The 25,348-nt window shown below is 37.7% G+C and overlaps 1 protein-coding gene across 1 annotated transcript in view; it reads left to right on the top strand.

Annotated features, from left to right (window-relative positions):
* Positions 1–25,348, top strand: part of Atg12 (Autophagy-related 12) — a 37,780-nt gene that overhangs the window by 7,644 nt on the left and 4,788 nt on the right. Inside the window, exon 2 of the mRNA XM_067141182.2 lies at positions 9,699–9,835. Within this exon, the coding sequence (XP_066997283.2) occupies positions 9,699–9,835 (137 nt within the window). The remainder of the gene's footprint in view (positions 1–9,698; positions 9,836–25,348) is intronic.

Here is a 25,348-nt window from a genome sequence, read left to right as displayed (position 1 = left end):
GTCAGATAAAGGGACGTGAAAAGCTCTATGAATTAAACTATAAAAGGTTGCTCTTTTTTGAGAGTCCGGATGCATCGAATCTTGATGAACGGTGTTTACGATTTGGTCTTCATCATGGTGGTATCGGGTCCAGTTGCGCCAGTGTTGATTGCGCTTGTGTATTAGGTCTTTAATATGGGCCAGTATCTCGATGTCTGTGTTATACTTACGTTTGTGTACCGGGATGCTCACTGTTGTGGCTGCTTGGATCCCGTCTATTAGTGTTCTTGCTGCAGCGTCGATTTGGGCCAGGCCTTCTATTTGTGTGTCCTCAGTCCCCTGTAGATGTGAATTTACCCCATTTGGCTGCTTTATAGTTGAGCCGGCACTTGGGATTATTCCTCTGGGTTCACATTTAGTGTAAATAGCACAGGTTGGTGCCTAGACCCAAGGTCGTTTATTACTGTTATGCTACGCCCTTGAGCAATATGTCACAGTAGGGCTATGTCTAATATTACATAAAATCAGCTTCATGGTCCGTATCGCACTTCAATAGATTCACAATTAAGTATTTATTTTCCACCTAGTCGATACAATGATTGCTTAAGGCAATTTTTAATGGTCAAAAGTGGTACATGTTTCGTATATTATCAACATCTTCAGCCACATAACACTGTTTAGATGAAAAATGTATAAAATTGACAAAGTAATGCTTTAGAGGAAGTGTCCTTAAAATTAACATTAATTAATTAATCTTGTTTTGATTTAGCCTTAGTACTGCTTCTATGTCTTGTGTATTTAGGCTTTTTGGTCTGGTGTATGCCGATATGACATTGAGTGTTCCTCGCACTGGCATGGCAATTCCGCATGTATTCCTGCCAACTTTCCCAATTTAGGTGGGAGAATCCCGATTGTAGGATGCTAATTAGTTTTTTAATAATATCACCTATTCAATACATTAAAATTTTTAACAATTGAAAATTTATCATTATTACCATAATTAATTAATTAATTTTAAGGACACTTCCTCTAAAGCATTACTTTGTCAATTTTATACATTTTTCATCTAAACAGTGTTATGTGGCTGAAGATGTTGATAATATACGAAACATGTACCACTTTTGACCATTAAAAATTGCCTTAAGCAATCATTGTATCGACTAGGTGGAAAATAAATACTTAATTGTGAATCTATGTCTAATATGTCGGAGACCTGTCCCTTTGGTGCTAGAAACATGGGCTCGCCGGGGGCTGTTACCACGTAGTCCTGGGATAACATGTGGTTGTACAGCTTTGTGCCTTCTGAATGAGGTCTCAGGCAGCCCAAGCTGGCGTGTTTCGAATTTAGGTCTCCTCTTAGTATCTTGTTTTGATTTAGCCTTAGTACTGCTTCTATGTCTTGTGTATTTAGGCTTTTTGGTCTGGTGTATGCCGATATGACATTGAGTGTTCCTCGCACTGGCATGGCAATTCCGCATGTATTCCTGCCAACTTTCCCAATTTAGGTGGGAGAATCCCGATTGTAGGATGCTAATTAGTTTTTTAATAATATCACCTATTCAATACATTAAAATTTTTAACAATTGAAAATTTATCATTATTACCATAAGAATGAGAGACATGTTTCGCCTTTCATAGAGGGCATCATCAGTCACTGTACCTTCTCAAGGTTAAATCAGGTACTTGATTTACATTTAAATTATGATTACTAAGAATTAATATTAACATATTTTAATGAGTTAGCGGGGTAGTAGGATCAATTAACACTAGGCTGGTAGCTTCAATACTAAGATTTATTAGCTACGCACTAAACTACACAAGACTACACACAACTTTTGCTCATAACACACACTTACGCAGTTCGCGCGCTCTCTCTCCCTTCGTTTCTCACTTGTTCTCACACTACTCAGTTTTACACTCACACACAAGGTCCCGCGTCGCACGGCTACATGTTCTCTCTCCTTCGTCGACAGTCCGCACTGTTGCACACTAGTCCGATAATCACGACAGTTCACATACTTCACTACACTGGCAATCGCTCATGACTGAACCACACCAACTTCTAACTCAGTCTAACTCTCACTCACTCCAGGCAGCTCGTTCTTCTCTTATATATCTGCGCTGGCCCTTCTAGAATAGTCCGGATGCTCGATGGATCCAGGAATCTCGCAAGATGGAACACTCCAGATTAATCGTGGAGTCATTTCCATACTCCTCTGTTACGGAACCACGGGCGGAAGCGCTGCTCGCGACTGGCGCAGTTGAAGCGTAAGGAGTGGGCCTATACAGTGCCGGGCCAGGCCCACTGCCAGTTGGCATGGCGGACGCTATAACCATTACAATATTTACAGTAGGAGCAAGGCATGTGACAGCGTCCATCAGCAGAGGACCGACTTGAAATTCTGACACTACACTATTTGAAATGTTAGGAAATGTAATTACAAAGATTTTTATTGACATATTTACATGGGAGCAGTCTAAGGAAAAAATACAAGTAATCAGCACCAATGCGTAAAACAACACTATCAGCCGTTGGCTGCTGATCATTAGTTGTGAAAAGGTACAATACTCGGTATTAATGTGTATTACAACTTATCAGCCGCTGGCTGTTGATTGCTAGTTGTGTAAGGTACATAACGGCATCCAGTAGCAGTGGTCGGACATGAAACTTTGACACTACAGTATTAGAAATGTTAGGAAAAGTAATTACTAAGATTTATATTAACATATTTACATGGGAGCAGTCTAAGGAAATAGAATACAAATGTCCCGCACCAGTGCGTATAACTATATTTCTGCCGTTGGCTGATGATCACCATTTGTGACAAGGTAACTATACAGTGTCTAGCAGCAGTGGTTTGGTTTCAGAATTCAAATATTACATTGTTTGGAATGCTAGGAAAAATATTCCAGCACTTTGAGAGATATCAAGTGAGGCCCCATTTAGGAGCATAGTCGGGAACAGAAAAAGTTATCTGGTTGAAGTCCCAGGTTCAAGAATTCGTCTCTCAATAAGCAAATGGTGAATTTTACTGGCATAAAAGGAAACTTTTGGAGTGTCTTAAATTGTTTAGGTTTAATTTAGATATAGTTGAATAGAAAGGTCAAACAAGTACATAAGTGCATTGTGAATAACAACATGGCAGCTGTTATTTGTTAATAATATTTGTTTCAAGCGAACTTGTGGGGTTTTAGAATCACTTGCCTAAATTTGAGTTTTATATATTACATTTTTTAGAATGCTATGTAAAATATTGTAGCATGAAAATGGTTAATTTAGGCCTTATTCTGTGGTAATGTTGTAAATTTGAAGAATGAAAAATACCAGGTCAAAATCTTTGGTTTGTGATGCTAGCCTCCCGATTTTTGACAGTTTTACCTGTCTCCTGATTATTATATTATTTCTCCCAATTTTAGCTTTTTTTTTTTTTTGTGAACTTCAAACAATCAAATCCCGCCATTTCAGCTTTGTACGCCAATGGCCGGAAGTCCTTCACTGTTTGGCCGCTTTCAAATGAAATATAATGAATTTAATAGAGCACACAAATTGTGCATGTCATTTACATGTCATTTAAGCATAAGTCTATTAGAGGTCTCACTTAGAGCATTCCAAAACATGGTAACGAGGGCAAGTCAAATTGCACAGTGCACACACACAACTATCGTCAGGTTCATGAAAGATCTTAGTTTTGTAGAGTTTGTGGTGGTATCCATGAATTGCCATAGAAATGACAAAATGTCAGAGATCCTGGTTTGTGTTGGTCCAAGTTCTGTTCGTCATTGCTTCAGTTGAATAGAATTCAGTACAAATATCATTCCTTTTGGCCAATCTTTCATCCAAGAGTTTCTTTCAATAGTCTGTAGAGCGAGCTTGAATCTCAAATCTTCAATTCAAAAAGGCTCCTTTGCAAGTTCATAAACCAGCCTTGATCTAGTAAATCTGGACACACAGAGGGTTGTCTTTAAGAATCGGGCTTTGATTTTTTCTAGAGTGTGTAGGTCATTCTTTGTTAGCTTATCCCAAATGATTTCCAGTCCATTTGTTAAAATAGGGATTATTTTTTCGTCAAACAAGATCATGGTCGTCTTAAGAGATAATCTATTTAAATTCTTGATGTCAAATATTGCTTTCATAGCTGCTGCAGCACGTAGCCTAATATGAAGTCTAAAGGAGTTTACTGTCGTCTGCACTGTCACACCCAGATATTTAAAACTGTTTACATTGTTTAATGTTTCCGCTTTATAAGTCACTTTGTCACTTGAGGGTATTCGTCCTCCCTTCCTGAAAATCATGTAGTTATTTTTTTCAGTATTCACTTGCAATTCATTTGTATCTGTCCACTTCTCCGGTGCATCCAGTGCTTTTTGTAGCTCTTTAACATCGTGTGATCCTAGAACCATATAATCAGCATACAAATACATGGTTACTTCGTTTGACACCTCTTTTATCACTTGAATCACATCATAGATAGCTACATTAAACAATAAATGACTGAGAGGGTTGCCCTGTAGAACACCATTTGTCTGTGTGATCTCCCTCGATGAAGTTATATTGCCTGAAATTATGACAGTATTATTTCTTAACATGTTATGGATCAGGATAGTGAGAGCCTTGTCCTCAACAAGAGGATCTAGCTTTGACGATATAATGTTTCTTTTAAGATTATCAAAGGCCTTGGAAAAATCTATGAACACTGTGTGAAATTTACCCCATGGTAGTCGTAAGATGTTATTAATATCATCCAGTAGATTTCTTATTGCGTGCAGAGTACTTCTTCCTCTTCTAAATCCAAATTGCTCTTCAGGAAGTTTGGTTTCAATTTCTTCTCAGTCGAGTGGTTATTAACTTGGGGAGTATCTTTAACTAATTATTCTCCAGAGCGATCCCTCTATAGGAATTTGGATCAAGCAAGTTACCCTTTCCTTTGTACAAAACCTTTTCCGTCTTTTAGTTTAAGTATAGTGTCAGAGATTTCTTTCTGTGAGAATAAAGTGATGCCTCCCCTGTCTGCTTCAATGTACTTTCTTGAATAGGCTGTTGTGGATCTTTGTTGATTTAGGATGAGTGAGAAGTGTTTCTCCCAGGTATTCATATCCATTTTACCAGTTGTTGGAACTTTATCTGGTTTTAATGCTTAGAATGGGTCCTTCTTGGCATCGTCAGCCATCTTCATTGCTTCAGGTTCGATATTTTTGTTTCTAGAAGTCTTCAGTAGTTCTTTGTATTTATTTCTGAGCAGACTGTAGTTAGTTAAATCTTCTATATTCAGTGTTGTTGTCGCCACCTGAAGAGCCTTTAGAACTTGTTTTCTTTCCAGATAGCAGGTCTGATTGAACCACTTTTTGGATTTTCGCGGAATTATTGTGATGAAGGCAGATTTGAAGATATTTAAAACAGAAGCTGCAGTATCCAATTCATTTTTCATTATTTTGTGGTTTAAGTCAATGATTTTCTCAGTGCTTTGCAGGAGGACACTCTCCTTAAGTTTTCGAGCTATAGGCTTCATAACGATTGGTGCATTCCATGGGTGAGAAAGAACATCCAAATCAAAGATCGCTGAGACTGAACAGTGCTTCTTTAATATTGACTCTGAGTAGCATACCTTATAAACAATTAGTTCAAGTCCAGCACCTTTGAAAAATAAAACATCAGCTGTACTGCTTCCATTGTGGACAAAGTACACTTTGTCAGATTTGCTGTTGACAAGAGTGAATCCTTCTTCCTCCAACATTTGAAGCAATTCACGACCTCGATGTTGTATATTCTGCAATTTAATTCTCCAGCAATGATTGTATTATTTTCTTGATTCACCTTCGATAGAGCAGTCATAAGAATATATAATATGTCTCCCAACAATGGGTTTAAAGCAGCAGGCAATACCACTCACCGAGTTCGATAGCTGCAGTTGCTTAAGTGCGGCCAGTATCCAGTATCGGGAGATAGTATGTTCGAACCCCACTGTCGGCAGCCCCAAAAATGGTTTTCCGTGGTTTCCCATTTTCACACCAGGCAAATGCTGGGGCTGTACCTTAATTAAGGCCACGGCCGCTTCCTTCCCAGTCCTAGCCCTTTCCTGTCCCATCGTCGCCATGAGACCTATCTGTGTCAGTGCGACGTAAAGCAACTAGCAATACCACTCGTGTGTCTGCCTCGTTGCCCTTATATGGCGAGTACTTGCTCCGAGTAGAATCCGGGTATGTTGATTTCAGTGGTCGCAAATGTTTCAGTCATGATGATAATATCTTGATTGTCGATGAGATATCCTGGAGCCAAAGTCAAAGTGTTGGACCCTTCTACATTCCAAAGGAGAAAATTGAGTGTTATATTTTTCTTCTTTTCCCTGTTGTTGAAAAAGACGATATCTCCTCACTATGACATATTCTGGCCAGAGTTCTGGATAAGTGACCTTTTCAAGATCGTTGAGAGGGATAACCACTTTGTATGATTTAAGTATTCCTTTTGTTTGGAGTTGTTCACATTCTATGACCTCCTCTACTTTCAAGTTCTTCAAGTGATTCTTTATCATCTCTACTGAAATATTTTGATCCAGTCGGCCTATGTAGAGCCATGGTCTTCGGAGAGCTGCATGAAGTTCCATGTTCTTTTTCCTCCTTTTCTAAATCGTTCCGCTTTGTTCCAATGAAAGTTGGAGTTTTTATTGATGTTATATAAGATCTCCGTCTATTTTTGACGGCTTCGACCCATTCTGCGTTATCAAAAGACTGTTGTTCAGATCTTATTAATGGTGTAGTAACTCTTTACTGCAATGAGGAAGTTCTTCTCTACCACCTACACTTCGCTGGACCCTTTGGGAAGAAATATTTGTTCATTTCAAGACCTTCTTGGGCTTCAGGTTATGATCGGTCCTGCATATTGCTTTATGTCGCTTCATTTCTTCACATGAGGTCATCTCTCTTGAGTTTGTGTCAGGTAGCGTATCGATATCTACTGAGTTAACCTGATTGGGCACATTCAGGGCTGATCATTTATATTTTGTAACTGAGGATCTGCTAAATGTTTCAGATTCTTTTCCAATTGCATTGAGTTTTTCCTTCCCTATTTCATTTGTGATATTAATCTTCAAATCATTTAGCAACTTTTGCAGATGTTCCGATATCTTATTCAACACACTCCTTTCGATGTCGAAAAGGTTGATCTTTGATTTAGGCTACATAGCCATGTTAGTTTGCAATTCTTCCATTTTGCTATATCAAATTCTCCTTTAGTTAGTTCTGAACAATGAAAGTGCTGCCAATGATGGCAACTCTCTCGTTCTATTGCTTCGTCCTTACCAGTTACTATTTTGGAGCAAATGTTACATTTGTCCTCTACAGTAGTAAACTCTGTGGTGAGCGGCATCTTGAGATCTCTTTGCACAATCAAATGCACCATCTGTTTCTTACTACGACTGTTCTACTTAACCTCACTTTAGCCTGTGAGTAATTTCAAATACACAGCACTTCTTACCTATTTTGTTGTGCGATTTTGTATCACTACGCACTATATTACCGAATAATGTACCAGTACCTCAGAAGACAATTTTAGTTAATCTATGTGATCAGAGTTAGGCTCACTTGTAACTTATAATACACAGTTTCAATATCATGTCCTCAAATGAAATATCAACGTTTATTAATACGAGAAACGTGCGCACATGTGCGATGTTTATTGAAACCTGTACATCGATTGTCAATTTCTCGTTCTCACATGCTATGTTCGTGTTCATTTGCATCAGTCTAGTCAATTCTAGAGAGTAGACGCTAGATTTGAAGTCTTTAATTTAGTGACAGAATTTCAAAGGTAACGACTAGTGACTTTTCCAGAGATTTTGGGAGCCATTTGGAGGCAAATCTGGCAAATTTTAATTTATTACTTGACTAGCTTATACCCGCGGCTTTGCTCGCGTGGTTTTCGTAATTTGATAACAGTAATCATTCCTCTGTACTGCACTAAGACATTACATGAAAATCCCTAAAGTAGGAGTCTGTAACATCTTCAGTTTTCGAGATATATGTATCAGAATTCATCTCCTCCTTCACTTCTTTTCTCTCCCGGGGGGGGGGAATTCATGTTTCTTTATTTTTAAAGGAGATTCCAAATACCAATTTTCGGTGCATGTTACGTTTTTGAGGTATAATACTGTAAATATACTCATTTTAAAAATGTACCATCAGGCGAGTTGGCCGTGCGGTTAGGGGCGCGCAGCTGTCAGCTTGCGTCTGGGAGATAGTGGGTTCGAACCCAGCTCTGAAAATGGCTTTCCGTTGTTTCCCATTTTCACACTAGGCTGTACCTTAATTAAGGCCACAGCCGCTTTCTTCCCTAAGCCTAAGTCGTCTCCAGTGCTAAAGTATTGATATTAAATATATTTAACTTTCAGAATCCAATAAACTAAATATAATACCTTATTGCACTAACCTCCTTATGAAAAATGCTAAGGTTCCTTCCAAACTTTGTTTGCTGATGCTCCCCTTCATACAAAGGACTTGCAGATCTAGATCATAACTTTAATTACTGTCAGCTCATTTTTTCTTCCAAAGAGAAACATTTAAACTACAAACCGATGCAAAAAAAATGATGAGTGGAGATGTTCTTGTTATTTTATATCTTAAGTTAGACTGTCAGCTGTAGGTACAGGATCAGTCATAGGTGCATCTACCTTAGATAATGCATTCATTCAGCATCATTCTTGCAAAAATTGAAGACAACCACCTTCCCAACTTGTATGTTTGAGTCATCGAGGTGGGTGTAAAGCATGGTTACGGTAAAGAAGTGGACCGTTGCCAATTCAGTTATAGGTACTCTTAAATGCTATTAGATTTATTCACTAACGTGCGAGAAGTGAAACTTTGTGCTTTTTCAATGTCTTTTCTACCTGTACCCAGCTAAGTTAGCAGTACCTAGTTCATCTTTTCTAAAAGTGAAAATGCTCCTACAAGGTATCCGTGTTATTTGTCCATGGCTGTGCATGCATGAAAATTAATTTTGTGACCATTAATAGAATTGATGAACACAGGAAACTGTATCAAAATGAGGAAACAAGACCAGAATGTGCTGGCACGTCTGTGATGTCATACGTGCAAGATGTCTTGGGTAGTAACGGTTTCGGGTGAGAAAAAATTAAAATTCCACGTCATCTCTCCACTGACAGCTCAGAACATACCACTTAGTCAAGCAGCTTGTCTCCATACTCCCAAGTCTTCCCAGCCCAAAGTTTGCAACATTTTCATAACGATACTTTTTCCTTTGGAAATTGACCAAGACAAATCATGCTGTAATTTCTGTTTAGGCAAATAATTCTTTGAATTTTAAAATATGTTGTTTTGTCTAAAATGGAGCATGTAAAATTTTAAACAGGGAATTTGATGTATAGTGCTGATAATTTAATGTAAATTACTTAATTATCATTATATTTGTGAATGCTTCCTCTTTATACGGTAGCCAGTATAATGTACAATTCCAAACTAGCTGTGTAAAAATTCATACAGGTAAATGACAAGCAAAACATTAATTAGGCTGGCCTACTTTTCTTGTGTCATTTTACAGTACTTGGCTACAGAGTGAGAGTCGGCTGTTGATTTAGTTTGTGGGATATTGGTTGATTGATTCTATATTTTGTCTTATTTGTCAGTTTCACTGACTATGTATATTTTTCCTTCTTTTTATACAATTGCCTTTGCTACTGTAAACATTACTTTTTTTTTTTTTTTTTTTACAGTTGACATCCTTTTGAAAGCTACTGGAAATGCTCCTATTATGAAGAAGAAAAAGTGGGCTGTGGAATCAGACCAAACAATTAAAAGGATTATAAACTTCATTAGGAAGTATCTTAAATTGGATTCTCAAGAGACTTTGGTAAGAATGTATTTTAGTTTATTTTTAACTTTGTTATGAACTTGATGTAGAGAGTTGTTCTTATTGTCATTTGTAGAGATGTTTATAAGGATTTTTCTTTACCTTACTAGAAGTGCTATTATCTTTGTTGAAAATTGTGAGATTATTTATCTCAAAAAGCAATGTTATGTTCAGAATTTACAACCGTAATGTAACCTGTCAACTTTGTTAGGGTAGATCTCAGATGGAAAAACTGACTGGAAGGTATGGGTATTATTTTCCTCTTTGAAATTTATTCATGCACATGGCATTCAATTCATATTCTTACCCTTCTCGCCAATCAGTTCTCTTCGTAATATTTTCTGCTTTCAGAACAATAACCTTGTTGAACAAGCTTTATAATTCTCGTTTAGAAGCAGTCTATCAACTCACAAAAACCTAATACTATCTCTTCATCCAACCTCTGAAAACCAGCAACTTCTTGCAGTCAGTAAGAAGTGAGAAGTTACCTCTCTTAATCCAAGAAAAGTATTGCAGGATCTTCTGTGATCTGTCACAGTTTTATTTAGTTGCATTATTCACATTTTACGTCATACAGTCTATAACCAATTCATACATTTGCCAACTTTTTTTTCTCCATTGTCTAAGGGTAGAAACCTCCCAACAGAAGGAACAAAGTCCAAGAAAGGGGCATTATTGTCAGTCTGTTTTGTAAAATATTATGTTAGCCACTGTGCCACCAGTCCCGTCAGCAGGACAAACAGCTGCTCCAGTTTCGGGAGTATTACTCCTAATGAAAGTACCGTAGCTGTCTGCTTTGAGTATTTATTGAATGTAATGATTACGTTAAGTTATATGAAGAACAAGAAACCAGGGTGTTAACCTCTTTGGCAAGCTATGGAAGAGGAAGAAACTTCAGGTGATTGTGAGAGTGAAGATGAACTAGAAATAACAGAAACTGATGATGATACAGATCAAAGTGCAGAAGAAGACAAGAATGAATATCATAGTGACGATAAAAAATATATTTTTCAAAAGAAATTTGTACTTTTACTGGAAAAAATTGTATAAAAAGGGAGAATAATGCAACCTCCTAAAAATTTCCACACTTGAGTCCGCAAAATAGCGACTCATTTGCTGGGTGTAAAATATAAAGCTAAAAGTGTGTTGTCTCCATTGAAAGCTTAGATCCTCTTTACATTTGATACATTGCAACTTACAAAGACCCACATTTGGTAGTTGAAAGAGTGAGAGGAAATTATAGCAGGGAGAAAAATGCAAACTCAACAAATGTGGCTCAAATCAAAAAAGTACTTGGTTTACTTTTTCTTGCTGGAGTACTGAAGAAATCTTATCTGAACACAGAAGATTTATAGGTTACAAATGGAACAGAAATAGAAATATTTCCCTGTGTGGTGTTGCTACAAAGGTTCAGTTTTCTTCTGCAGTGTCTGAAGTACAATGACAAGAGCAGCAGAGAAGAAAATGGACCATCTTACTCCCATACATGAACTCTTTGAAACATTTGTTGAAAACTGTAAAAATAATTCTATAGGCAGTAAATACTGCACTGTTGGTCAATTCATGTGTAATAAACCTGTCAAATATAGGATCAAGTTGTTTTGCTTTTTTGTTGGCTCTGGGGTGGACCACACCTTACAAGTGGAGGTATATGTTGGTAAGCAGCCAGATGGTCCGTACCACCATATTCATTTTCTTATAGATGTTGTAAAGAGATTAGTTGTACCAATTTCAAAGACTGGGTGAAATGTCACTTTGGATGATTGGTTCAACATTTGGCAGAGGACTTAGTGAGAAACTATAAGCTCACTTGTATACGCACCTTACTGGAAAGAAAGGGGGGGGGACTCCAGAATTCCTTACTTCAAAAAAATAGCTGGAGAGAGGCAGGATGTTTACATTTTGGGAAGAACACTTGTATCATAAACATTCAAGAAAGGAAAAGTGTTTCTAGTGTTATGTACAATGTACCATAACAATACAATTGACAAGGATTCAGGAGAAGCGTCAATGTAACCTTTTCTTTACTTGTTAACTCTTCCTCACATACCACAAATGCTGTATTGCACAGTTGGTGTTGTTCACAGTTCGAGTTAAAGTATTTTTGGCTTCAAGGGAAGAAACATTTGATTCGAGAAATCGAGAAATTTGTGTAACCGAATTTAGAGTAATAGAAAAATACCGTATTTACGTGAATAATCCCCGCGTTGTTTTTTTTTATTTATTTATTTGAGGCACAAAATTGGGATGCGGGTTTTATTTGCGTCAATGTTGGCAATACGCTCCTGGCTCACCTAGTTTTCGATATTGGGTGTATAGTTATGCTTTGTGTAACCGCAGGTGGAAGAAAACTGCACCACATGTCATATTTTTACGGAAAACAATTCAGACTTTAAATTTAAAACTGCCTTTACAGTTTTAAAAAAATAGTGTTTTAAACAGTAATTTACATTCAAAATTTCTCCGTGTCATGGTAGAAGGTGTCTTCCAGAATGCACAGAGGTAGCTTTCCACACTTTCACTCACTTCGGTGTGTTGATAGTTTGTTTCATAGCTGCTAAGTTCAAGTGAAATCTTAATTCTTTTGTATGAAATGATTTAAGGAATGCCACAGTATCACATAACAGGCAGTGTGTGAAGAACCAGAATCCGCCAACACTGGTGATTCTCTTTGGCGATGCCGACAGTTGGTGAAAAATCATGGCTCATAATTATAATCAATTCATGTGCAACAAACAGTATTGTCAATGCCAATGAAACTGCATTGGTTTTTTTATGGCTAGCCCAAACAGACTTTTTAAAAGGATATAGTGTCACTGTACTGTGTTGAAATGCAGATGGAAGTGAAAGACTTCCTCCCCTCATCATAGGAAAGTTTGATAAGCCACTAAGTTTTAAGGGCATCGGGTACTTTCCGTGCAAATACAAGGCATCTAAAAATGCATACAGTACAGTAATCCATTGAATAATGTACTTACGCAGGGGAGCTAGTATAAACTTCACATCTTTGAATATTATTTTTCTTTGCTTGCGTGAGGTTATGTTTGTCAGCAAGTTATCCAAGTGCATTATTTGAATATTGTATATGCACCTTGTTGGATATATTTTGGAAATAGTTATTTTCCATTGCATTTGAAAGGTAATTGTGAATCAATGTTAATTGCATGCAGTAACGGATCTTAGAATTTTTTTTGACACTGCAAGGGTTGGCATTTCTGAAGTACGAGTTGGCGGTTAATTTGAAATCACATAATTTGAGGTCTGATTTTTGTGCCCCAATGACTTTGAATTTACAAGGTTTTACCACGTTGCAAAACTAACATCCAAGTTCGCCGGTGTGTTTGTTTCAACTGTTTATATTGCTGAAAAAAGAATTTATTCACCACCGGTCGTGTTAATATCCATGTAAAGAAACGGCCGCGTGTGAAAAGTGTTTTAGACGTGGTGTGTAATGAATTTATAAGTAATTTAGGGGAGGATAATAGTGATGCAAGAGACAACAAATCTTTCAATAACTTGTTAATTTTCATGGCAAATATATTTTATATATATATTTCTCAAATATGTTCAGGCAAAGTAGCTTTATCCATAAATTTACATGTTCATATTTACGTAAAGACCACGTGGACCTCGTGGAGTGATATGAAATGTTTGTTTATGCCTATGTTTCTCTTTCCATGGAAGGAATTTTTCATGCAATTTTTTTCAAAATGAGCCTTCCTAAAATTAGGATGCGGGGATTATGCATGTAAATACGGTAAATACACGTGAAGAATAGGACAAGCGGCTGGGAAATTGTAGTTACTTCAAGATATTGAAAATTTGAGTGATGAAGGTTCATTAGTATGAATTGTTGAAAAACTAAATCATTTTACTATTCAACCCAATTATTCTCTTCATTCCTTCGATATTGTTAACATGTAGGTACCCAAGCATCCCAATTTCAAAAATTTGCCCCATTATTCACAACAATTTAAATAAAAACAGTGTCATGAGCCCACTAGAAATTCAAGATTTCATCTCTATTCTAAAAATGGTTTTAAATAACAATTATTTATCATTTGACAATACCATTTATCAGCAAGATGGGAAAGCTATGGGACTGCCAGCATCGGGCATCCTAGCTGAAATCTATCTGGATCATTTAGAACACACCAAATTAATAACATCATCATCTTAAGTAATATTATTTTTTGGACAATAAATGTGGATGACACTTGTGATCATGAATGAGAGTGCAACTGACCCCATCACCACTCTAACCAATTTTAATCGCACTGACGCATATACAGTAAAGTCTCTCTGTAACGGACACCTTCGGAACCGAAAAAGATGACCGTTATGAAGGGGTGACGGCCCGAGAGAGGTTATGAAACCGGTTTCATTAAACATAATTTGGAACACAATAACCCATGCATTGTATGTGTTAACAATTCTTGCAAATGTACCTTTAATTGTATACAGTATCGTACAATATACTGTACTGTACTCACATGAGAAAGTTGTAGATGGGCTGCTGCAGCTGCGATGTAGGGTATTAAAGAGACAAAAACACTTCTGTGGAAACCTCTATTGAGCACACTGTACACTATTACTACCCCCCAAACCCCATGGCACTACAGCCCTTGAAGGGCCTTGGCCTACCAAGCGACCACTGCTCAGCCCGAAGGCCTGCAGATTACGAGGTGTCGTGTGGTCAGCACGACGAATCCTCTCGGTCGTTATTCTTGGCTTTCTAGACCGGGACACTATTACTATTCACCATGTTAAAATTAAGAAGAACATACGAGTTTTTGAAACTTTAAATCAGTATGTAGTAGCAATCTCCAGCACAGTACAGTAAAACATTAGCACTTGAAAAAATCCTTAATGTTCGTTTGTTTTGTCCATTTCGGTTTAGCAATGATATTTTCACTATGTGCAGTTAAATCCTGGGTCAAATTTTCACCTTGTTCATCGTTTTATTTATAATAGAATTCTTTCAGTCGCTTAAAGCCAAGAGTCTCACTGTACAAGGTTATTGGCAGCACATTAATTTCCATATTTTCTTCAAAGTCGTCATTACCGTCACCTTCACTCCCGCTTTCATCAGAATCTTCATTTTTGTCCTTATTCACTTGGATTGACTGAAGAATCATTTTCGTGTCTCCACTCTCACACTCTGTTGGAATATCTGAATCAATTTCAATATAGGTGTTCACTTGTACACTGTAACCTGCTGCATTAATCAACTGTTGTGTTGTTTCCATGCTGTCACGAAGGGTATCTGATTCTATTTCAGGATGCCACCACTAGTGGAAAACCCAGCTTTCAGAAAGCAGTTACGAATTGTTGAGGCTGTAACGTTTTTCTATGCATTGGTTATCTACAAAATTGCTTGGAGAACATTCAGTCCCTTTGTCAGTGTTTGAAGGGTTACTTCATTCCCGTTAAGTTCTGATACTATGTGCTTCATCACTAACTGTCTTTACATAACCTTGAAGTTCTGGATCACTCCTTGGTCAGGTGGCAGAGAAACTGATGTTACATATAACTGATGTCATATATCAGATTTATATTTTAAAAATACAAATATTCAAAGCCTTTAAAACATTGCCGCTATGATCTCCATAGCAACTCTCTTTACAGTCTTGGACTTCAACTTTCACATGACTGCCACTGATATTTCCCTTACTTTTCATTGTATCGGTAAAAGGTATAAAACAAAAATTCTAAATAAAATGTTGCTGTGAGCTATGTTTGAGTAAACCCAACCGTAAGAGAGTTGCATAGTGTGTTACGATGTAGGCCCCTTCTGAAGCACCCCCTCCTGCTGAAATTTTTAGAACAACTTTAGTGAAGATCCTACTCACCCTTATTCTAAACTGAAATACCAAGTTTCATTAACATCCACCTGTCCATTTTCCTGAACTGAACTCTACATAGGCCATTACGCTGATGTCTGTATTCCTATTAGAATACAGTATTAACCAACTGGAATGTTGTGTGGAAAAAAAGTAATGCTCTCATGTGAAATGCTTGATCAAATGAAAAGCTGCACCATTTCTCAATTTTCACGAACAGTACCATGCTGGCATTTCAGCAGTGCCAAATTCCATAGCAGGAATGACCTAGCCATAGAAGGCAGTTTTCAGTTAAGTCTGCACATTTCCCGTTCGTATCATCGCCTCACAGCAGGGTTCAGATAGCTGAAATACTGTGATGAACCATTGTGTCACATACCAGTAGTTATCAGAACAGAGGAATGGCATGGTCAAAAATATTATCTAACTCCCCAGCTTATACTCACCAATATCCAGGCAGGCCATTCTACTCCAGTAGGTAACTCCCTTAGGTCATGTGACATACAGCAGTAATGCTGTCTATCAGAGATAAGTGGCAGCAGAAGAGAGAAAGCATATCACAACAAATGATGATCAATGTAATATTATTATTGATCAGTTTTGTGGGATTTCGATATTGTAGGAAGTCACATTTAGTTTTTCTTCCAACTCTTGTGATATTAGGGTATCCAATGTAGAGGTTGTCCTTCCTCTTTTCATGACTCCCTGTTATCTTATTCTTAAAGCGATCATTGCTCCCAATTTTTTTCTCATTTAAATAGTTATCTTCACAGTTTTCCTCGTTTTAAATTAATTTAGTGTGGCTTTTTCTAGCCGAGTGCAGCCCTTGTAAGGCAGACTCTCCGATGAGGGTGGGCGGCATCTGCCATGTGTAGGTAACTGCGTGTTATTTTGTGGTGGAGGATGGTGTTATATGTGGTGTGTGAGTTGCAGGGATGTTGGGGACAGCACAAATACCCAGCCCCCGGGCCATTGGAATTAACCAATGAAGGTTAAAATCCCCGGGAATCGAACCCGGGACCCTCTGAACCGAAGGCCAGTACGCTGACCATTCAGCCAACGAGTCGGACATTTTCCTCGTTGATATGGGGTGATGGTTTTCCACCTTAAGACAATCACGACAATAAGCACCACCATTTCCAGTTAACTCAATTGAACAAAATTTCCAAGTTAGTGATGCTTGGCGTTAATATGGACGAAGCAACAGAAATCTAAATTCATTAATATCTGTGTAGTATGCAGTATGGTAAAACTGTATAAGACATATGATTGGAAATTGTATTCCAGTATTTGTAGATAGAACCACTAATAAGATATTTGAGAATTAAATTTTTTTGGCTTTCCCCTAAACTACAGTTTCACCCAGTGTGAATAAAATTATTTATAGTCTAGACAGGTATGGCGAACCATGACACTAGACTAGGTGACACACTAACATGACTTCTGTGACGTGTCAGACAACATACTAACATATTTTTATGTTTTCTAACATGTAGGCCCTAATAAATAGGTCAAAAAATCTAGCAACATAGCATATTTTAAAATAATGCTTTAATAAATAAGTATGTCCCAATTAATTTTATGGCCAGATTTATTATAATTTTATTAGGTTAGAGCAACAGTGTACCTTATTCTTAAAATTTGCCAGTTTTTTATAATGTAATTTTCAGTGGTTTGCAAAATAAAATCATGAAACACTCAGTCAAATAGATTTATATGGAATGTGCTACCTCAGACTACAGGGGTAACACAAAACAAGGCACAAACAGAGTTAAAAGGGGAAGGTAAGAGCAAACTACACAATATAAGAAATCACTACACACTCGGAAAAACCGTAGCTGGCAACTCGGATCTCCAACAAAACATGTACGTAAATATCAGTAGGGCCAGCTAGTGAACAACAAACCGGGAAGATGAAAAGGCTGGGAACCTACCAAAGGCATGGACATGGCTTAGATAGCGGATTCCGAAATAAATCACCGTGATCCTTAGATTTTAAAAATATTATTTACAAGATAATTTTACAAATACATTCCAAGTTATGAGCTATAAGTTCAGTGATATACATAGGTTATTTCGTAGCAGTGTAAATTCAAATTTCAAATCAACTATACATCTAGTTACCAATGCAGTAGTACAATGCAATTTACAGGTTATCCAAAATCTAGCGTACCTCAAGTGATACAGAACTACCAGAGGCAACCCCCAAGGGAAATAATGTTAAACTACAATATACATATTTTAGTGAAGCAAGAAATGGGAATGCCTCGGAAACGAACAGGTAAGTCCAGCTGAAAAACTAAGGCGTCATAAGTAACTAATTTGGTGAATCTAGGCGAGGTTAGGGCAGACACCTGTATGAAAAGCATATCGGAACATTACGGAAATTTTAGCAGGAATGGAATTCAAGAGTGCTTACCCGAGGAGAGTGCCATCCCGGAAACCGGGGGACGTCATCCAGATAGGCTGCTCTCAGACAGATAGACCAAGACCGACAGATTTCAGGATACAGAATTAATTCGAACACTGCCTCGCTCACTATATATAGGAAATTCCGGCCTTGGAGGCAGCCAATCAGCATGCACGAGTTCCCTATCGCCACCTAGACTCACCAATCACAACCTTACTTTCGATCGCGAACTTTGACTAACATTCTACAATACGCATGATCGCGAAAGTCGTATTTTTCCAGAATAGACAGAACACACTTTCTAGAACACATACCAACAAAGTAACACACCCTGTACGAAAGTTATGTAACTTTCTGGATCTTTCCAGGAACTATAGACAAAATTCTACTATTTACAAATGCCTATGTTACAACATTATACAGTACAGGTTAGGTCAATAAAAATAAAACATCATATCGTATTTTACAAACAAAGTCTTCAAAAAAATACATTCCACTCGCATTACATAGTTCACTTGTAACAGAATGCAATACCTGAATAAAGTCAAATAAGGAGTTTCATGATGAGTTCAAAGGATAATCAATGGTACACTGGACAGTAAAAAGTAGTAAAGGTTTGTCATCACTGGTCTAGACTGTATTGCCTTATTCCCTGACTTTTCATACCAATTTTCATTAGATTCTGTTGAGCCATTTTCTCTTGGTTCAGCTTTAATATGGACCAAGTAACAAAAGTCTAAATTCATGAATATCCCTGTAATCAAAGCCAGTACACTAAAAGTGTACATAAATGATAGAAATTTCTATTACCTATAACTTTTGTTTCACTCTCAATTCTGGAACCTCTCGATAACCTTCCTCTCCTTGATCCTCCTGTACCATGACTTTCTTTAGCACTTCTCGGAAATGTTCTTTCGATCTTGTCATTTGTTCTTCAGTATTCGTAAGCTTCTTACCTTCCTTGGATTTTATTGGCCTGCGCTGATTGAATTTCTTTTGAGACAGCTGTTTTGTAATGTTGTAAAGCTGTTTTGAGCCTCCTTTAAATGCTGCCTCCTGTGCCAACTCTGCTAGACTATTGAAAGTGAATATCAACCTGCCGACGAAGAGCGAGATCATAAATTCACTGAAAAGCTGCCAAGCAGGCAAAGCACCTGGCGTGGATAATATTGTGATGGAGGTGTTGAATGTAGACTACGAGTTGACCACTGAGATGCTTTTGCCATTGTTCGAAGACATATGGAAGACGGAGACACTCCCAGAGGATTGGAAGAAGGGCATTTTGATAAAAGTACCAAAGAAGGGGGATCTGACTTGTTGTACCAACTGGCAAGGAATTACACTCTTGTCTATACCAAGCAAAGTTTTTTCGAGAATCATAGTGAACCAATTGAGAGAACCATTGGAGGCTAAGATCCAGAAAGAGCAGACAGGTTTTAGAGAACATCGATCCTGTATAGATCAAATAAATAGCTTACGAATTATAGTACTTAGCATTCATTGACTTTGAAACTGCTTTTGATAGTATACAGCACCACGCAATCTGAAGAGCGATGCAGGGGTATTGGGTTCCAACGAAAATCAACAACATGGTAAAAATGTTATACGGAGGTTACACCTGCCAAGTGGAATACGATGGAGACCTTTCAGAGCCCTTTCAAATAGTCAGGAGTGGGAAAACGGTGCCTGCTCTCACCTTTGCTGTTCTTGTTGACATTAGATTAAATCATGAGAAAAGTGGTTGAAGGGAAGCAGAGGGAAATACAATGGGGGATGATGATCATCTGGAAGATTTGGACTTTGCGGATGATTTAAAATGTCTTTTATCTTGCTCATTTAGACATATGACTAAGAAAATGAAAGACCTCGAAATGGAAGCACAAAAGGTGGGATTCAAAATAAACGTTGCCAAGACAAAGGAGCTAAGGATCAATGCCAGAAACATGAACTCACTGGTATTAGAGAATGAGATAAAGCGAGTTGACAACTTTTGTTACCAAGGAAGTACTATTTCTAGAAGTGGAGGAGAATGAAGATGTCCGAAATAGGGTATACAAGGCCAAAGGGCCCTTTGCCCAGCTCTGGCCGGTGTGGAAGTCCAAAGAATTGAGAACAAAGACTAAATTGAGGATCTTTGAGACAAATGTGAAATCGGTGCTCTTCTACAGGTGTGAGACGTGGAAGATGACTGGAGAGATAACACGCAAGGTCCAGACTTTCATTAACAGATGTTTAAGAACCATCCTAGGAGTGTGATGGCCAGATATTATATAAAATTAGAAATTGTGGGAGCGTACCCAACAACGCAAGTCTGAAATCCAGATAAAAGAATGGAAATGGATAGGTCACACACTGCGTAAAGATCCTGACAGCATTCCAAAACAGGCTCTTGAATGGAATCCACAAGGGGCTAGAAGAAGAGGGAGACCAAAGATAACATGGAGTCCGAACAGTGGAAGCGGAGGCGGCATCTGTTGGGAAGTCCTGGAAGAATATCAGAATTGTGGCAGCAAATCGAGTCAGATGGAGAGCTCTAGTATGTGTCCTATGCTCCACCCAGGAGTAATTGGAATTAAGCAGAGTTAAGTCATAACTTTTGTTTAGTAGTATTTATCAATTTAGGACTACTAATAACATACAGATACCGGGCAAGTTGGCCGTGCAGTTAGAGGCACACAGCTGTGAGCTTGCATCTGGGAGATAGCGGGTTCAAATCCCACTGTCGGCAACCCTGAAGATGGTTTTCCATGGTTTCCCATTTTCACACCAGGCAGATGCTGGGGCTGTACCTTAATTAAGGCCACGGCCGCTTCCTTGCATCTCCTAGGCCTTTTCTATCCCTTCATCGCCATGAGACCTATCTGTGTCGGTGCGACATAAAGCCACTAGCAAAAAAAAAACCATATAGATATTTGAGAATTAATTTTAAGCCCTCATCTACACTACCATTTCACCCAGCATGAATACATTTATTTGTAGCCTGGATTGTAGTGTCTTATTTCCTGACTTTACATACTGACAAGCTGATGTACCCGTGCTTAGCTACAGGATTCTCAGAAAGACTGACTTGGTGCTTTTCCTAACTGAATTCAACATAGGTCATTACAAAAACGTCACTAGGAATGTAGCAATTGAAAGCAATGTTATCATTATAAAATACTTGATCAAATGAAAAACTGCACACTTTCTCACTTTCAACAAACAGTACTACGGTGTCCATCCAACAGTCCAAAGCTGGAATAACCAGGTCACAGACTGCCGTGAACACTCCTCTGTCATTATTCTGTTAAATATGCACACTACTCATTCCAATCAGTGCCTCAGAGTAGGGATTGAATAGCTCGAACGCTATGATGAACCAGTGTGTTACGTACCAGTAATATCAGAAACTGTATGAACCAGAGGAATGGCATACTAAAGAACAAAGTTATCTAACTCCCCAGCTACTTCCCGCCAATATACAGGCAGGCTGTTACACTCGGTACGACCAGGCGAGTTGGCCGTGTGGTTAGAGGCACGCAGCTGTGAGCTTGCATCCAGGAGATAGTGGATTCGAACCCCACTGCCGGCATAGCTGAAAATGGTATTCTGTGGTTTCCCTTTTTCACATCAGTCACACCAGACTGTACCTTAATTAAAGCCTAGGCCGCTTCCTTCAAACCGCTTATTCCTTTCCTATCCCATCATCGCCATAAGACCTTCCAGTGTCGGTAGACGTAAAGCAAATTAGAAAACACTCGGTACGCTGCAGTAGTCCTATCTATCGGGGATGTGTAAAGAGAAGACAAAAAGCACATCACAACAAACAATGGTAAATGTATTGTTATTTCCGATAAAGTTTATGAGCTTTCTATATTGCAGGCCTTCACATTCGTTTTCTTTCGACTCTGTGATATTAGGGCGTCTTACAAAATTATTTATATCGTAAACTGTAGTTCCTTATTCTCAGACTTTACATACCTATTTTCACTAAATTCTGTTTACCCACTTTCTCGTGACTCGGTGCTGATATGGACTTAGTAACAAAAATCCAAATTCATTAATATGTCTGTGATTATATGCGGTACGGTAAGAATGTATAAGACATAAGTGATCATAAATTTAATAACTTCTTACATAACTATCACTAACTTACAACATAACTAAAGTTATATTAGTTATGTAGTATTTATCGATACGACCACAAATAACAAATAACTTATTTGAGAATTACATTTCAGGTCTTCCCCTAAACTACCATTTCACTCAGTGTGAATAAAATTATTGATGGCTTAGATTATAGCGACTTATTCCCCGACTTTGCATACCAATTTTCATGAAGATATGGCCACTAATACAATAAATATTTGAGAATTAAATTTTATGCCTTCCCCTAAACTACCATTTTTCTCAGCGTGAATACAATTATGTGTAGCCTATGTTGTAGCGACTTATTTTCCATCTTTGTCTACCGATTTCCATTAAGATACGACCACTAATAATATAAATATTTGAAAGTAAAATTTTAGGCATTCCCCTAAACTACCATTTCACTCAGCGTGAATAGAATTATTTATGGCCTAGATTATATCGACTTTGCATACCAATTTTCATTAAGACATGGTCACTAATAACATAAATATTTGAGAATTAAATTTCAGGCCTTCCCCTAAACTACCATTTCACTCAGCGTGAATAAAATCATTTATAGCCTAGATTGTAGTGATTCATCACCCGACTTTACATTCCGATTTTTATTAAATTCTCTTTAGCCATTTTTTTGTACATACAGACAGACAGAAATTACGGAAAAGTAAAAAGTGCTTTTCCTTGTTACTGTGGACATGACCGATACAGAAATACCATTCTTTTCAAATTCTGAGCAATGTACAGACAAAACCTTATTTTATATATGTATATTATCATTAAATTCTGTTCAGCCATTTTCTCATGATGTACATACATACATACATACATACATACATAGATGATGGAAACTTTAAAATTGCATTTCCTTCTTACCTTGGACACGACCAATACAGAAATATGCTCTTTTTTTATTTTTTTATTTTTAATAATTCTGAGCAATGTTATTTTATATACATTTGACATAATTCTACTCACCATAAGTTGTACAGTATAATTAACATCTTACTGAGGCAGGTATGTTCCCCTTCCTTTGGAAATTAGCTGATATCTGCCCAATTCCAAAGACAGGCAACCCATCTGAACCACGCGACTCCTGACCAATTAGCAATCTGCCATATCTGTCAAAATGTTTGGAGTATAGTACACAGAAAAATAACAACGTACTCAAACCGCAACAACCTTCTTAACAATTACCAATCAGGGCTCCAAACACACAACAGTACTACAACAGCACTGCTTAAAGTCACAAAGGATATTGGTCATTGGTGTGGCCACGAATAAAGGGCAATTAACTGTTTTAACTCTGTTAGATCTCAGTAAGGTCTTCGACTGTGTTGATACAGATATTCTACTAGTGAAATTGTGCAACCTCAATTTCTCACATAGTATGTTATCCTGGATATATTCCTACCTCTCACACTGCCTACATCAATTTTGACATTCTGTTTTACCCTAGGTTTAATGAATTATTACCATCATTTGAAGAGCCTCGTTGTTTCGAGCGGCAGCACCACGGCTGGGTTCCGTGGTTCAAATCCCGGTCACCCTATGTGAGATGTGTGCTGGACAAAGCTGAGGCGGACAGATTTTTCTCCGGGTACTCCAGTTTTCCCTGTCATATATCATTCCAGCAACACTCTCCAATATCATTTCATTTCATCTGTCATTGCCCCAAAGGAGTGCGACAGGCTTCAGCAGCCGGCACGATTCCTATCCTCGCTGCTAGATGGGGGCCTCATTCATTCCATTCCTGACCCAGTCAGATAACTAGAAACAGGCTGTGGATTTTCATTTTCATCTAAGAACGTAATGATTTCTGCCTCAGAGAAAAGAGAGAAGCAGAGGGAACAGTAATTGATGGTAGTTACTTTAGACTCTGTATTTAATTACAGTAGAAGCCCAATTTAACACAGTTTCTGGGGGACATAAACTTCACCTCCGCATTATAGCTTAACCTTGGTGTTCGGAAGATGGCCTGTGCAGTGACGAATGACGGGTTGGGAGGACAAGGAAACTACTGCAGCATGCTAGTACTTCCCGTTCTTCACACAATCACTATTATATTATTATTTTATTTCCTTTTCTGTGACATCATACACATGCTGTGAACTCAGAATTCAAGACTGTGTGCAACAATACTGTACTCTCACCACACTTTTTGTCAGAAGTGAAGTTGGAATAAAAGCTTTGTTGGTTGGTTCCAAGAACACTGCTGCTTGTCTTGGCAAGAATTGTTGTAAATGCTGTAAAGAGCTCAGGATAGCTCTGTGATATCTCAGAGGATATCTCACAAAGGATATTGGTCATTGATGTGACTATGCATAAAAGGCAATTAACTGTTTTAACTCTGTTAGATCTCAGCAAGGCCTTCGACTGTGTTGACACAGATATTCTACTAGCAAAATTGTGCAACCTCAATTTCTCACATAATATGCTATCCTGGATATATTCCTACCTCTCAGACTGCCCCCAAGGTTAAAACCATAATAGGTACTTCAATGTATTAATAATAATAATAATAATAATAATAATAATATAATAATACTTTATTAGCGGAAATACCATTTTACATAACAGTAGAGAAGTATAGACAAAACGCAGTAAAAAGAAAGTTCAATGGAGTATAAGTAGAAAAATATGTACAGATATATACACAGGATATATTACAATAAGCACAGGAAAGTAATACAAAAGTAATACAAAACACAGTAAAAAGAAAGTTCAATGGAGTATAAGTAGAAAAATATGTACAGGTATATACACAGGTTATATAGTACAAGTAAGCACAGGAAAGTAATAGTCAATTCTGGAGATTATGTAAGTAAGTTCTAAATTTTGACAATGAGCAGTTAAATATATCAATATCCACTTTGTTTAGGGATCTTGACATTCGTTCAATTGGCCCATTGAATGCATAGTTAGTTCTATGCCAATTTGTAGACAATGTATTCTTGAACCTTGTGCATCTGTCTGGTACATGTACATTAATTTTTGCAAGGAGTTGTGGACAATTCACCAAGGAATGAAGCAGTTTAAAAATGAAGAGAGTATCCAATAATTCACGGCATTGTGACAGGCTATGCAGATTTAAGGACTGTTGTAGGGATGTATAATAAACATTATCATATGAGA

This window comes from Anabrus simplex, chromosome 1, assembly GCF_040414725.1.
Source record: "Anabrus simplex isolate iqAnaSimp1 chromosome 1, ASM4041472v1, whole genome shotgun sequence".
In the NCBI taxonomy this organism is placed as follows: domain Eukaryota; kingdom Metazoa; phylum Arthropoda; class Insecta; order Orthoptera; family Tettigoniidae; genus Anabrus; species Anabrus simplex.
This window is presented reverse-complemented; position numbering and strand designations above follow the sequence as displayed.